This window comes from Myotis myotis, unplaced genomic scaffold (assembly GCF_014108235.1).
Source record: "Myotis myotis isolate mMyoMyo1 unplaced genomic scaffold, mMyoMyo1.p scaffold_m19_p_8, whole genome shotgun sequence".
Taxonomy (NCBI): Eukaryota; Metazoa; Chordata; class Mammalia; order Chiroptera; family Vespertilionidae; genus Myotis; species Myotis myotis.
The window spans coordinates 77,348,130-77,362,431 of NW_023416390.1; the positions used below are offsets into that span (position 1 = coordinate 77,348,130).

Consider the following 14,302-nt stretch of genomic DNA (forward strand, 5'->3'; position numbering starts at 1 on the left):
TTCTTCAAACTGAAACTTTTCAGGGATCTCTCCAGCGATTTCCAGTTCTTCCCAATAGATCAAATTGACAGATATTTCTACCCTCTGAGATACAGAACTAGCGTATTTGATTATTTTGTAATGTAAATTTAAGTACGTGGTAGTTGGTTTAGTTTTTTTAAGTCAAATAAGAAAACTACATATGCGCCATAACCTCCTCATCCTGAAAACAATGTTGATGATACTGACACAAAGAATATCGGCAAAATAGAGTCTCTTCCCCAGCAAAATAAAAAAAAAAAAAAAAAAAAAAACACATGTAAAAAAAAAAAGAGTACATCAACTTCAAACAAACATGCAGGAACCACATTCCAACATAAACCTAAGAAGGAAAAAAAAACCACAATAAAAACCCATGAACTGTTTCCATATCAGTAAATAAATATGGGGAACACTTATCTCCAGATAAGTATAAAGGTAATAAAATAAAGCAAAAGGCTGGTAGATTTAACAAAATTAGAACATAATTAAAATTAGAACAACAATATTAGAAGACAAATTAGAAAAAATAAATTTTGTAAGTAATTGTCAAATTCATAACAAACTCAAACAAGAGGCTAAGAACAGTATTTCACAGAAAGGCAACATTTATTAACAAACTAAATATAAACTTTAAATTTTATCAAAGTTTCCCTAGAACCCTCAATTAAAAAAAAATTACAAATGTGATCTTTGTTCTTAAGGTCCTTGAGGAATTACAGATGAATAGGCAATTTCTTACTGAACAGATGAAATTACCAAACACTCAAAATTAATTTAGTGAAAATAACATAGTTTCAGTCTCCTTCACTCAACCCAACTCTTTAGGACTGGTTATGTGGGGTTTTTGCAACCTCACTACTACTGACATTTTGGACCAGGTAACTTTTGCCAATAGTACCCCTTTCACCTATTGTGAAAACAAAAATACGTCTCTAAACACTGTCAAATGTCCCTTGGTCGGCTAAACCACTGCCAGTTTAGATCCACTGGGTCAATCTATACTACCCCTTCTGGTGCCATCTTAAAAATTACTTCCCCAGAAATAGCCACACCTAACCCCAACTAGGATGAATCCAATTCTAGGCTGTGTGCTGGTTCTAAGAACTGGGGCATGGGAGGGACCTTTTTCTGTGCTGAAAAATAAATACACATATATGCCTGCACAAACAAAATGTATTTCTGAAAGGGCACACACATACTGTAACAGCCAATGCTGAAGGGCAGGGGGCCTAGACACTGGGATTGAAAGGTTTATAGTATCTCTTTTTGTACCGATTTCATTTACCACATGCCTACATTAGTTTTCAATAATAAAAGAAAACATTGTGTGTCTGTGGGGAGGATATATATAGAGAGGAAAATGTGTAAGGATTCGTTAATAACACTGTGGGCAAGATTAGACCCATTCACCCTAGCCAGTTTGGGACAGAGCTTCGGTCTCTCTGTTCCACTCTCTAAGAAAATCAATGGAAAAATATTCTTGGATGAGGATTTAAGAAAAAAAGATTAGATCCATTCTATTGACAAATAGTTGCTGAATATCTGTTCTATGAGAGGTACTGGTAATACAACAGTAAGCAAAGCTAAAGAGAAAGAAAAAAACAAAAAAACCCCGCCCTTTACATTGCTTACTTTCTAGTTTTAGAGAGTGTGTGTTAGGGAGGCGTTTTTATATTTAACTTTATTTACCTACGTTCTTATCTTTGAGAAAAATTATGGCTTTCACAATAAAAATTTAAATAAGACTCTTTAGCTAAACAATTTCCCCCAAATGTTTTCTTTCACAAAAGGCAATGGTATAAACTGGTTAACATTAACTTTAAAAAAATCATAAATAGCCGAGACCGGTTTGGCTCAGTGGATAGAACATTGGCCTGCGGACTGAAGGGTCCCAGGTTCGATTCCGGTCAGGGGCATGTGCCTCGGTTGCGGGCACATCCCCAGTGGGAGATGTGCAGGGGGCAGCTGATCGATATTTCTCTCTCATCGATGTTTCTAGCTCTCTGTCTCTCTTCCTTCCTCTCTGTAAAAAGATCAATAAAATATATTTTAAAAAAAATCATAAATAAATTTCTACTGTAAGGACTGTTATTAAAAATTATGGGAGAATGTTATCAGACAAAGAACAAAGATAGTGAGCATTTATCTTGATAGATAAGAGAACTTCCAATTTTCAAATGCTATCTACTAGTCAAGAGCCAATTCAATTGAGAAAGATTATATATATTGTAAGCAAAAAGTGGTAATCAAATTTTAGCACAAGCAAATACAAATTTGCTTATGTGCAGAAGCTGACCAACCAACCAAACTTAGATGTATAAAATCAAACTCAGACATGAGATAAATGATGCATTCATTCTTACGTCATTCCTTAAAATCACAAGTCTTGAATACTGTCCTTAACCAACCATGTACTCTTGGAACCTTAAAGAGAATTACGGTTCACCTAAATTTGGCATATTACGTACAGTTTTGATTGTTGCAGCTCAAAAAAGGCAAAGGAACCAAGGAAAGTAGAGGGTGAGTGCTATGACAACAGACTGTGGCCAAAAAAATACTCAGAAGAGTGTGCTTTTTACTACAACCTCATCTTAAGAGAACTCATTAGATTTGGAATGTAAGAAACAAATGCATCATAAACTTGTCTAACCAAATTAATGAGCAGGGTTTCTAAGAGAAGCTAGGTCAACATCTACTCTTAAGATTGACCTAGGGGAGGGTGCTCTGCTATAGTATACACCTTGAAGGCACTGTTGGTCCCCGGGCTTCCATGCTCTACTAGATTTATCTTGAGCTTGATCCAGCAAAGACATTCTTTAATTACTAACCCCAATTACATAAACCTCACTGTGTCCAGTGAGCAAAGGGTAGATTTATCTACCCAGGTTACACATAAAAGTAATTTACTGCTGATAGTGATCCAACTCTACAAGGCAAAATGACAATAGAATTCAATGATAAATCAGTTTCTGGATCACAAACATACTGAAACTAATTTTATTCTTCAATACAACAGCACTTGAATTTTATAGGATTTTTACTTTTTAAATTTGTCAATGTGGGAAAATGAAGCCACAAAACAGTAAAAATATAATTAATGCATAATATTGATTATAAAATCAAATAAGCTTATTTCCAGCATCTTAAAATTTAAGCCTGTTAGGGCTTAATTTACTGACTGGTGTTCAGTTTACTTTGTGAGGACTCATGCTTTTTTTAAGTTTACTCTACTTAAACCATTCTATTATAACCCTAAAAATTTTTTTCTCCCAATGATGTGGAGGATTATGAATTTAAAAGTGACTCACATTCAATTTGAGACCACCCCCTTCACCCTAAAAGAATAGGGGAAAAAAGATAAGAGAGTGAGGCTGTGCAATTGATGTAAGTGTACGTACACAGATATTAAAACCACTTTTGATTTAATAGTAAAGGTAAAAAGACAACGATTACATATGAACGGTGCAAAATTACTTTTCAAAATAGAAATTAACACCAGATTTCAATTATCCTGCTAATTACAAGTCAATGCAAAATGCTAAAGTTCACCTCCATACACATATAAAGACATTAAATAGGGTAATAGAAGTTAATATTCTAGCTTTTCTTATTGAACAATGGCATTTAAATAAAATAGTGAAAGTTAGAATGCAAGTGACCTGGAGTTCACCAGTCAACTTCAAGTTAAAGCTGTGAATTTTAGCTGTAAGCAAGATGGTTGTTTTAAAGCACACCAACCATGTTACAGGGACAAATTATGAAAGAGGGAGGATTCAAAATGATCAGTGTAGTCTTGTGGAGAGATAATTTACTGGATGTAGAAAAGTAAGCCTGATTCAGCAAATGGGACATCTGTAGCCACATAAAGATTTTTCAAACTATTTTGCCTTGTGATTTCTACAAGCATTTTCCAGGGCTACTTAAGGAAAGCCACATTTATATTAGTATTCATTGGTTTACTACTGTCATTGCAGACAATTTAAATATAAACTTAATTCTCTCAATGTAAATGTTATTACCAAAAAGGCTTCCTCTCTCTTCCATAACACCATCATTGACCTAAGTTCTGTGCACAAGAAATACTAGGAAAATGGAAACAGATCAAGAATCACACAAATTTAAAAGAGAAAAAGTAGAAGAAACAAAGGATGCAAGAGACCAAAATGGATACAGATACATACTGTTCAAGACAAACCTACATGCCAATCTAATAAACCGAATCAGACAGGATCAGAAGAGATGAAAATAAGAATCAATCTAAATTATGAAGCTTTTCTTTCCAATTTTCCAATCCAAAACAAAATTTTAAGGACCTTTTCAAAGGCTTTTCTTAGCAAAAAGATCCTAATGACAATCCACAAATAGTATATAGTCTTCCATGGTCCATTTTTCTATACACACCTTTCAGAATAGCATTCTAAAAATAGCTGTGATAAAAAAAAGACCAAAAAATACAGTGAGAATTAAGGTAGAGTTAAATATTTCTAAACAATATGCAATTTTTTAAACATATGCAACACAATATGCATGCTACTCTGAAAAGAACAGACACCAAATTCACATCTTTCAAAACTTAAGATAAAAATTTCAACTAAATGCCATTACTAAATGTGCCAAGATTTACAGGTAATGTTCAAAATCAGTGCCTTAGTATTGTAGGGTAAGTTTTACTCCAAAATTACACACACACACCCACACCCACACACACCCCTGACATGGTATGTTTGCAGCAAGACTGGACGTTTGAATCACCAAAAATTTAAGTAGACAACTAATGCTAACGCGTGATAAACAGGAATTATTGTGTTAGCAAGTGAACTATTCCTGCAAACATTTATTTCTTTCAAAAGGTCATTTCAAACTAATGTTACAATGAAGCCCTATTCACAACATTTGAAACAATGAGTCCAAATACAATGAAGATCTACAACAGAATGACTAGACGTGCCCAAATTACACTGCACATTGCTACCTGAGACTACTGAAATTTTAGGCATAAAATTTAAATGAACACCGAGTTAATAATCCTTTGAGTATCAAAGAAATGTTTCTTTTATCTTTCAGCTCAAACGACCTGGTAGAGTCCGACACAGTCTTGGAGGCTTGTCATCACAAATGAAGCAAAATGTTCACCAGGAGATTTATTTACCTTTACTGTTCACTTTGGACACTAAACCCAAAAGTAAAGTCAATAACCTTATCCTCCCCCCCCCCACGCCCCCCCTCCCCCCCGCGCATCGGCTTAGTTAAAATTTGGTTGCAGTAAGAACAGACAATAAAACAGTACTTACATTTTTATTGAACTTGGTGAAAGAATGGTACATATAAAACCTGTGCATATAAACAATCGCAGTGTTTATCGTAAGCTGTGAGCTGAAGCGCAACATTGAGGAAATGTCCGAGGAAAACAATTCTGATGGGAAATTCCCCGTCTGCGGTCCTTCTCCAAGCCCTCCCGTTCACCCAAACCCCAACTAGAAGCAGGAAGAAAATCAACAGACGAGCCCAGAAGCGACTCATCACCAGCAGCTACGACCGAGCTCGACGTCAAACAGTCGAAACGCGCGCGCGCTCGCACAAAACCACGCCGGGAGCCGAGGGACCCCGGTGCGCCCCGAGGACCCGACCCCGCCGCGGAGGAGCGAGGACAGGACGCGGGGAGAGGCTGCGAGCCTCGCCCTCCGGCATCGCGAACCCGCCCGCCCAACCCCTTCCTTCCCGGACCGGAGCCCGAGCCGCCGCCTCTCTCCGGCCTTAACCCCTGCGATGCCCCTCTCGCCGGGCGACACTCCCACCCCGCCGCCGCCACGCGCGGCCCCCGGCCCGCATGCCCGGCTCCTCTCTTCCTCCCTCCGCTCACGGCCGCCCGGGCCCGAGCCGGCCTTCCCTTAGGGCGCGGCCGAGGCGCACGGGAGGAGCGGCGCCATGTTCGCGGGGCACCAGGCCCGGAGACCCGGCGAGGAGTGGGGACCGGGCGTGAGCAGTGGAGGGCCAGGCACAGGAAAGGATACACATTGAGACGCTGTCCCATCTCCTGGATAAGGTTAGCCGCCTGCTGGCGGTACGACAGCTCTATGTCCGCCTCCACTCCGCAGCGGCGGCTCGGCGTGTTCTCCAGCTGTTCCCGAGTAAAGAACCAGCGAGAAGAAGCTCCACGGCCCGACGCCATGACACTTCCTCCTCCGCCCGCTCCCTCGGCCGCCCCCCTCCCCTCCCGGCTCGCGGACTCCTCGCCAAGGCCGCGCGGCCCCGCCCCACTCCGCTCGCCCAAGGCCGCGCGCCGCCCCTTTCCACCCCGCGCCGCCGCCGTGCGCATGCGCAGGGGCCGCCCGGCCGGCTCGCGCTAGTAGTTTGCTTTCTTTTTTCGGCCCCCGCCGCGCTCGGCGTATGGACCCACAATGCTCCGCGCCGCTTGTCATTTGGAGACACCGGAAGGTGGGGGTCAGAGGAAGGGAAAGGTCGGCGCGGTGCATGCCGGGCCTGGGGTTGGTGGGGTAAAGGGGCGGGAGGAGGGGACGGAAGGGGTGGCCCTGGGGTCGGGTGGCGAGAGGCCGGCAGGCGCGCGGCTGGGCGGTTCGTTGTGGTGCCTGGCCGTGGGCTCCGAAATCCGAGCGGGTTCGTGGGCCGGGAGCGAGGCGGCGCTTTAAAAGGGAGAGAACTTCCTCTGTCGCCGCAACCCGCCACAACCTCCACTTTTCTCTAACGTTGGTCCGCGTAGACTCGGAGGCTCCCGACTACCGTGTGCAGGACCGAGTCCGCCCACCCGGCGGTCCTGGGAAGGGCCTGCACGGGGAAGAGCGCACAAGGGAAAACCCTCCACGTGTGCGTCGCGCCGGGTGCTTTTCCCCAACGTTATCTGGTTTGAATCCCGCAACTACCAGTACGCGGTCGGCTGTTCCGTTTTGTTCTCCAAGTACTTGCCGAACGTTATGCAGTTTGTAACTAGACGAGCTGGCTTTCTGGACTAGGTTCCGAGTCCCTGTCAGGAGTGTGCTTTTCCAGCCCGCTGTGATTTAAGAGAGGTCAGGAGAAGCAGAGAGTGCGGGAGAGGCTGCGTGAAAATGCTGTTTCTAGAAGGTAATACAGTAACGTTGCTCAGATCTGCTAGCTTCATCGCCGAGTCCCCGTAAGAAAAGACCCCAGAGCTCCACTCGGCGTGAGCAGGTCTGTGGCTCTGAGCCAACGCCTATTGCATGTCTGCCTATATTGTGCATGAAAATTTTAAATTTAAAATGTTAACACTGCACAGTACAGGCAGAGCTGCTTCTAAAAGGCAACTGAAACAAACAAACAAAAAAAGAGAAATAGACAAAAACAAAAAAAGAAAAACAAATTTAAAAATAAAAGGCAACTGATACTATTCCTGAGTTCCTGATTCAGGCTCCAGGCTTTGGTCATCATTTGGGCGCTCCGATGCTCAGCCAGCGACTCCATCGTGACCCTGTCTGTCCCCATCACACTATCCAGCTATCGATTAGTTTGCAGTAGGCAGTTCTGAATCGCTGTCTAAATAACTCTTTCTTACCTACCTCGCTGGCCTCCAGCAGAATTTATAAAGTTCCAACTCCAACACATTCATGAGAAAAGCTGAACAAATAAGCCATAGAAGGGAACTTCCTCAACTTGCTGAAGAGCATTTCTAGGAACCCTACTGCTGGCGTTTTCCTTAGTGGTGAGAATAGATGCGGTCCTGGTAAGTGGAGGCCATCTCCTCTCCCTATTCCTTTCCACATTGTATCGGGAGTCCTAGATAATACAATAAGAAAAAGAAAGGAAGGCACAGGTAAACAGATCAGGAAGGAAAAAGTAAAATTGACTTTATTCACAGATGACAATTGTTTATGTAGACATTCTCAGTTAAAAAAGCTGGAACTAGTGATTATAGCAAGATTATAAAGTATAAGCTTAAGAAAAAAATACAAGCTTTATACACATTATCAACAATGTGCAACTGAAATTTGAAACAATACTGTGTTTACAAAAAGTAATATTTAGGTATGAATCTAAAATATGTACAGGATCTACATGTAGAAAACTGCAGAATTCTAAGGAAATGAAAGAAGATATAAATAGGAGGCTATTCTGAGTTCATGGATTAGAAAACAGTGTTTAGATATCAATTCTTTCCAACTTGATCTATAGAGTCAATGCAATCCCAATCAAAATTTTAGTAAGTTATTTTATAGATAACTTGATTCTAAAGTTTATATGGGAAGACAAAGACCCCAAATAGCCAAAATAATACCAAAGAAAAAGTTGGGACTGCTACCCAATGTCAAAGATAGAGTCATAAAGACAGCTTATATTGGCAAAAGAAAACACACTTGGATCAATGGACCAAAGTAGAGATCCCACATAAATATAGTCAACGATTTTTGACAAAGACAATTCAATGCAGAAAGGACAGTCTTCAACTGGTGCTAGAACAACCAGACATGTGCAAAAAAGAAAAGAATCTAGACATAGACTTTACACTTGTCCCCAACATTAACTCTATATGAAACTTACAGAAGAAAACAGAAAATCTAGGTGACTTTGTGTTTGTCAGTGAGTTTTTAGATAAAACACCAAAGCATTATCCATGAAAAAGTTAAGTTGGACTTCATTAAAATTAAACACCTCTGCTCTGCGAAAGATACTATTAAGAAGGTGAAAATACAAGGAGAAAATCTTTGCAAATTACATATCTGATAAAGCACTTGTATCCAAAATACGCAAAGAACTTATGAAACTCAACAATAAGAAAGTAAAGAACCCATTTTAATAATGCTCAAAAGAGGTGAGCAGACACAAGATTTTACAGGTGGGAAATAAGCATATGAAAACATTCACTATCACATCATAAGGGTATTCCCAGTAGTTGTTTATAATTGCAAAAGACTGGAAACATGATTGTTTACCAGTATGACTTGAGGATTTGATGATTATGATACATAATAGGCCCAGTGCACAAAATTCATGCACTCGGGGCAGGAGGGTCCCTCAGCCTGGCCTGTGCCTTCTTGCAGTCTGGGACCCCTCAATCCTTACTGCCCTCCTGCTCGCTGCTCCTTAGCGCAGCCACCGAGGCAGGAGGGGCTACTGCCACTGTGCTTGCCAGCTGTGAGCCTGGCTTCTGGCTGAGTAGTGCTCCCCCTGTAGGAGTGCACTGACTACCAGGGGCAGCTCCTGCATTGAGCATCTGCCCCCTGGAGGTTAGCACACATCATAGCGACCGGTCGTTCTGGTAGTTCTGGTGTAATGGTCGCATAGGCTTTTATTATATAGACTAGAGGCCCGGTGCACAGAAAATTTGTGCACTGGGGGGGAGGGGGGTCCCTAGGCCAGCCTGTGCCCTCTCGCAGTCTGGGACCTCTCGGGAGATAATGACCTGCTGGCTTAGGCCTGCTCCCGGGTGGCAGAGGGCAGGCCCAATCCCTAGGTGCAGCCCCAGGTCGGGCTCAGAGCAGGGCCGATTGGGGAGTTGGGGCACCGCCCCCTGTCATGCACAGAGCAGGGCGATCAGAGGTTGTCATGCCACCCTCAGTCACGCTCAGGGTAGGGCCGATTGGGGGGTTGGGGCACCGTCCCCTGTCACACTCAAGGCAGGGTCGATGGGGAGATTGTGGCGCCACCCCCTGTCACGCACAGAGCAGGGCCAATCAGGGGGTTGGGGCACTGCCCCCTGTGACTCACAGAGCAGGGCCCATCAGGGGGGTTGGGGCTCTGTACCCTGTCACGCACAGAGCAGGGCCAATCGGGGTTGGGGCGCTGCCCTCTGTCACACACAGAGCAGGGCCCACCAGGGGGTTGGGGCGCCGCCACTGTCACACTCAGGGCAGGGCCAATGGGGAGGTTATGGCTCTACCCCGTCACACACAGAGCAGGGCCCGTGGGGGGTGGGGGGGTTGGGGCGCCGCACCCTGTCACACACAGAGCCGCAGGGCGATCAGGGGGTTGGGGAGCTCCCCCCTATCAGGCACAGAGCAGGGCTGATCAGGGGATTGGGGCACCTTCCCCTGTCACGAACAGAGCAGGGTGGATAGGGAGGTTGTAGCCCCGCCCCCTGTCACACACAGAGCCACAGGGTGATCAGGGGGTTTGGGCGCTGCCCCCTGTCACGCTGATCCCGGTGCCAGGAGGCCTCGCGGCTCTGCTGATCCCGGTGCTGGGAGGCATATTACCCTTTTACTATGTAGGGTAGAGGCCTGGTGCACGGCTGGGTGGCGGCTGGTTTGCCCTGAAGGGTGTCCTGGATCAGGGTGGGGGTCCCCACTGGGGTGCCTGGCCAGCCTGGGTGAGGGATGATGGCTGTTTGCAGCTGGTCACACACCCTTCAGGGTGGGGGTCCCCACTGGGGTGCCTGGCCAGCCTGGGTGAGGGGCTGAGGGCTGTTTTCAGGCTGGGGGTGACTGAAGCTCCCAACCGCTCCTTTATTTCTTTTTTTTTTTTTTTTATTCTGGGCCAGCTTTAGCTTTGAGGCTTGACTCCAGCTCTTAGGCCTCCACTGCTGAAAGTAGGTTTCTGGCCTTTGCTTACAATGTTGTGATCCTGCTGGCTGAAGCCCGGCGGACTAAAGCAGGTTTCTGGGGTTTTGTTTAGCTTCTATATTTGTTACATAGTTGCTTAGAGTTGCAGTTTAGCCGAAACCGGTTTGGCTCAGTGGATAGAGCGTCGGCCTGCGGACTGAAAAGTCCCAGGTTCGATTCCAGTCAAGGGCATATACCTTGGTTGTGGGCACATCCCCAGTAGGGGGTGTGCAGGAGGCAGCTGATTGATATTTCTCTCTCATCGATGTTTCTAACTCTCTATCTCTCTCCCTTCCTCTCTGTAATAAATCAATAAAATACATAAAAAAAAAAAATAGAGTTGCAGTTTAGAGGCCTGCAGTGGCAGGCGGGGAACGTTGGGGTCCTCCGTCACTGAAGCAAGCAAGCCTCATGTTAGTTTCAAGCTGCCTGGCTGCCGGCCGCCATCTTGGCTGGCAGTTAATTTGCATATCTCGCTGATTAGCCAATTGGAAGGGTAGCGGTCGTATGCCAATTACCATGTTTCTCTTTTAATAGATAGGACTAGAGGCCCGGTGCACAAAAACTTGTGCACTCAGTGAGGAGGGAGGGTCCCTCAGCCCGGCCTGTGCCCTCTCGCAGTCTGGGACCCCTCGGCGGTGATGACTTGCTGGCTTAGGCCTGCTCCCTGGGGGATTGGGCCTAAGATGGCAATCAGACATCCCTCTGGCAGTCCGGCAGCCCTCAGGGGATGTTCACTTGCCAGCAGGGAGAAGGCCTAAACTGCAGTCGGACATCCTTAGCGCTGCTGAGGAGGCAGGAGAGGCTCCCACCACCCCGCTGTACTGGCAGCCATCAGCCTGGCTTGTGGCTGATCAGAGCTCCCCATGTGAGAGCGCACTGACCACCAGAGGGCAGCTCCTGCATTGAGCGTCTGCCCCCTGGTGGTCAGTGTGTGTCATAGTGACCAGTCATTCCCAGTCTTTCTGCTGTTAGGGTCAGTTTGCATATTACCTTTTTAATATATAGGATAGAGGTGTGGTGCACGGGTGGGGGCTGGCTGGTTTGCCCTGAAGAGTGTCCCAGATCAGGGTGGGGGTCCTGCTTGGGTGCCTGGCCAGCCTGGATGAGGCGATGATGGCTGTTTGCAGCTGGTCACACCCCCTTCAGGATGGGGGTCCTGCTTGGGTGCCTGGCCAGCCTAGATGAGGGGATGATGGCTGTTTGCAGCTGGTCACACCCCCTTCAGGGTGGGCATCCCCACTGGGGTGCCTGGCCAGTCTGGGTGAGGGGCTGAGGGCCGTTTTCAGGCTGGTGGGTGACTGAAGCTCCCAACCTCTCCTTTTTTTCTTTTTTTTTTTTATTCTGGGATTTATTTATCTTCTGTGGCTGTCACTGGAACTGAGAGCTGGCTTTAGCGCTGAGGCTCGGTTCCAGCTCTGAGACCTCGGCTGCTGAAAGCAGGTATCTGCTTTTGTTTGGCTTCTATAATTGAAACACTGTTTCAGCTCCAGCTCTGAGGCCTGGCTGGCTGGAAGCAGGTTTCTTTGGTTTGTTTAGCTTCTATAATTGCAACATTGTTTCTTAGAGGGCAGCTCAGAGGCCGGCAGCGGCAGGCGGGGAACCTTGGCTTCCTCCATCACTGGAGCAAGCAAGCCGCCTGTTCGCTTCAGCTGCCTGGCTGCCGGCCGCCATCTTGGTTGGCAGTTAATTTGCATATCCTGCTGATTAGCCAATGGGAAGCGTTCGGGGGTATGGTCAATTTGCATGTTTCTCTTTTATTAGATAGGATAGGCAATGAAATGCTATTCAGCTATTTTCTTTGCTGAAAGAAAAATACTCCAAACCAAGAAAACTCTACCTGGCAAAGTCCTTCAGAAGTGAAGGAGAGATAGAGAGAAGTTCACCATTAGACTGGCATCACCAGAAATGTTAAAGGGACTTTTTAAAGCTGAGAGGAAAGGTCACTGATAAGTAACAAAACATGAAAGTATAAATCTCACAGGCAAAGATAATTACTGTAGTATAAATTAGAATAATCTAATAATATAAAGGTTAATCTCATAAAACTAGTATGAAGGTTAAAAGACAAAAGTAGTAACATAGCTACAGCAATTTGTTAATGGGTACACAAGATAAAAATATGTAAATTGTGACCTCAAAAATATAAAATATAGGGGTGGGTGGGGGGAGTAAAAATGTAGAACTTAAGGATGTGTCCAAACTTAAGTTATCAACTTAAAATAGACCATTACACAAACAAAACAGAAACAGACACATAGATACAGAAAACAAACTGATGCTTGCCAGATGGGAGGTCAGTTGAGGTGCTGGGCGGAAAAAAGAGACGGGATTAAGAAGTACAGATTGTAGTTACAAAATAGTCATGTGGATGTAAAGTACAGCCTAGGGCAGTGATGGTGAACCTATGACATGCGTGTCAGAGGTGACACGCGAACTCATTTTTTTGGTTGATTTTTCTTTGTTAAATGGCATTTAAATATATAAAATAAACATCAAAAATATGTCTTTGTTTTACTATGGTTGCAAATATCAAAAAATTTCTATATGTGACACGGCACCAGAGTTAAGTTAGGGTTTTTCAAAATGCTGACACGCCGAGCTCAAAAGGTTCGCCATCACTGGCATAGGGACTATCTATACTAATAAAAGCCTAGGTGGATGTCGCGCGAGGGCATCACTGTCACAAGATGGCCACCACAAGATGGCTGGCAGGGGAGGGCAGTTGTGGGCAATTAGGCTGGCAGGGGAAGGCAGTTGGGGGAGATTGGGCCAGCAGGGGAGCAGTTAGGCGTCAATCAGGCCAGCAGGGAGCTCTTAGGGGGTGATCAGGCTTGCAGGAAGAAGTAGTTAGGGGCAATCAGGCAGGCAGGCGAGTGGTTAGGAGCCAGCAGTCCCAGATTGGGAGAGGGATGTCCGACTGCCAGTTTAGGCCTGAATCTGTAGGGAACGGGCCTAAACCGGAAGTTGAGCATCCCCCGAGGGGTCCAAGATTGGAGAGGGTGCAGGCCGGGCTGAGGGACACCGGCCCCCCCATGCACAAATTTTGTGCACTGGGCCTCTAGTAGTCAATAATATTGTAATAACTAGAGGCTCAGTGTAATAACTAGAGATTCATGCACCGGTGGGGTCCCTTGGCCTGGCCTGTGGGGTTTGGACTGAAACTGACAGTCCTATATCCCCCAATGGATGTAGTGCGCAAAGTGGCAGGCAGCCGAGGAGGAGCCCAAGCCTGGACTGTGCACCACGTGGCTCCCGCTCATCCCAGCCCCGCTACGCCTGCCACTCTGCTGTGGTCTCCACACACCTGTCCTAGGGTGACACCGGCACGCCCATGACCAAGAAGCAGCCGCGGGCTCATGCCCAGTCAGTCTCGATGCTGGTCCTGATCCCAGTTCTGGTCCAGATTGGAGAGGGCCGCACAGGGGGAGTGTCTGCCGGAGAGGCTCATGCCGCCATAGCTGCGCTCGCCAGCCATGAGCCCGGCGTCTGGCGCCCGTTGGTCAGCTGAGCGATGCTCCCGTTGTGGGAGCGCACTGACCACCAGGGGGCAGCTTCTGCATTGAGCTTCTGCCCCTGGTGGTCAGTGTGTGTCATAGCTACTGGTCGAATGGTCGGAGGGGCACTTAGCATATGAGGCTTTTATATACATAGATTATGTATGGTGCCAGGTGGGTACTAGAATTATCAGGAGGATCACTTTGTAAGTTATATAAATATTTAACCACTATGCTATATATCTGAAATGAATATAAAAAATATTGAATGTCCAC

General features: G+C 45.7%; 1 protein-coding gene across 13 annotated transcripts in view; it reads right to left on the minus strand.

The window, feature by feature from the left end:
- Positions 1–6,244, minus strand: part of CCNT2 (cyclin T2) — a 45,894-nt gene extending 39,650 nt beyond the window's left edge. For 4 of the 13 annotated variants that reach the window (XM_036318893.1, XM_036318892.1, XM_036318891.1 and 1 more), the window contains exons 1-2: positions 5,313–5,713; positions 4,335–4,448 (exon numbers count right to left, since the gene is read on the minus strand). Coding sequence is in view for 5 of the 13 variants with exons in the window: in XM_036318885.1 (XP_036174778.1) it covers positions 5,313–5,394; positions 6,033–6,190 (240 nt within the window). In the remaining 8 variants the exon portion in view is untranslated. Of the gene's footprint in view, positions 1–4,334; positions 4,449–5,312; positions 5,715–6,032 lie in introns of those variants that run through there. The other 9 variants (XM_036318885.1, XM_036318884.1, XM_036318883.1 and 6 more) reach the window with 6 other exon arrangements.
- Between the last annotated feature and the right edge of the window lie 8,058 nt (positions 6,245–14,302).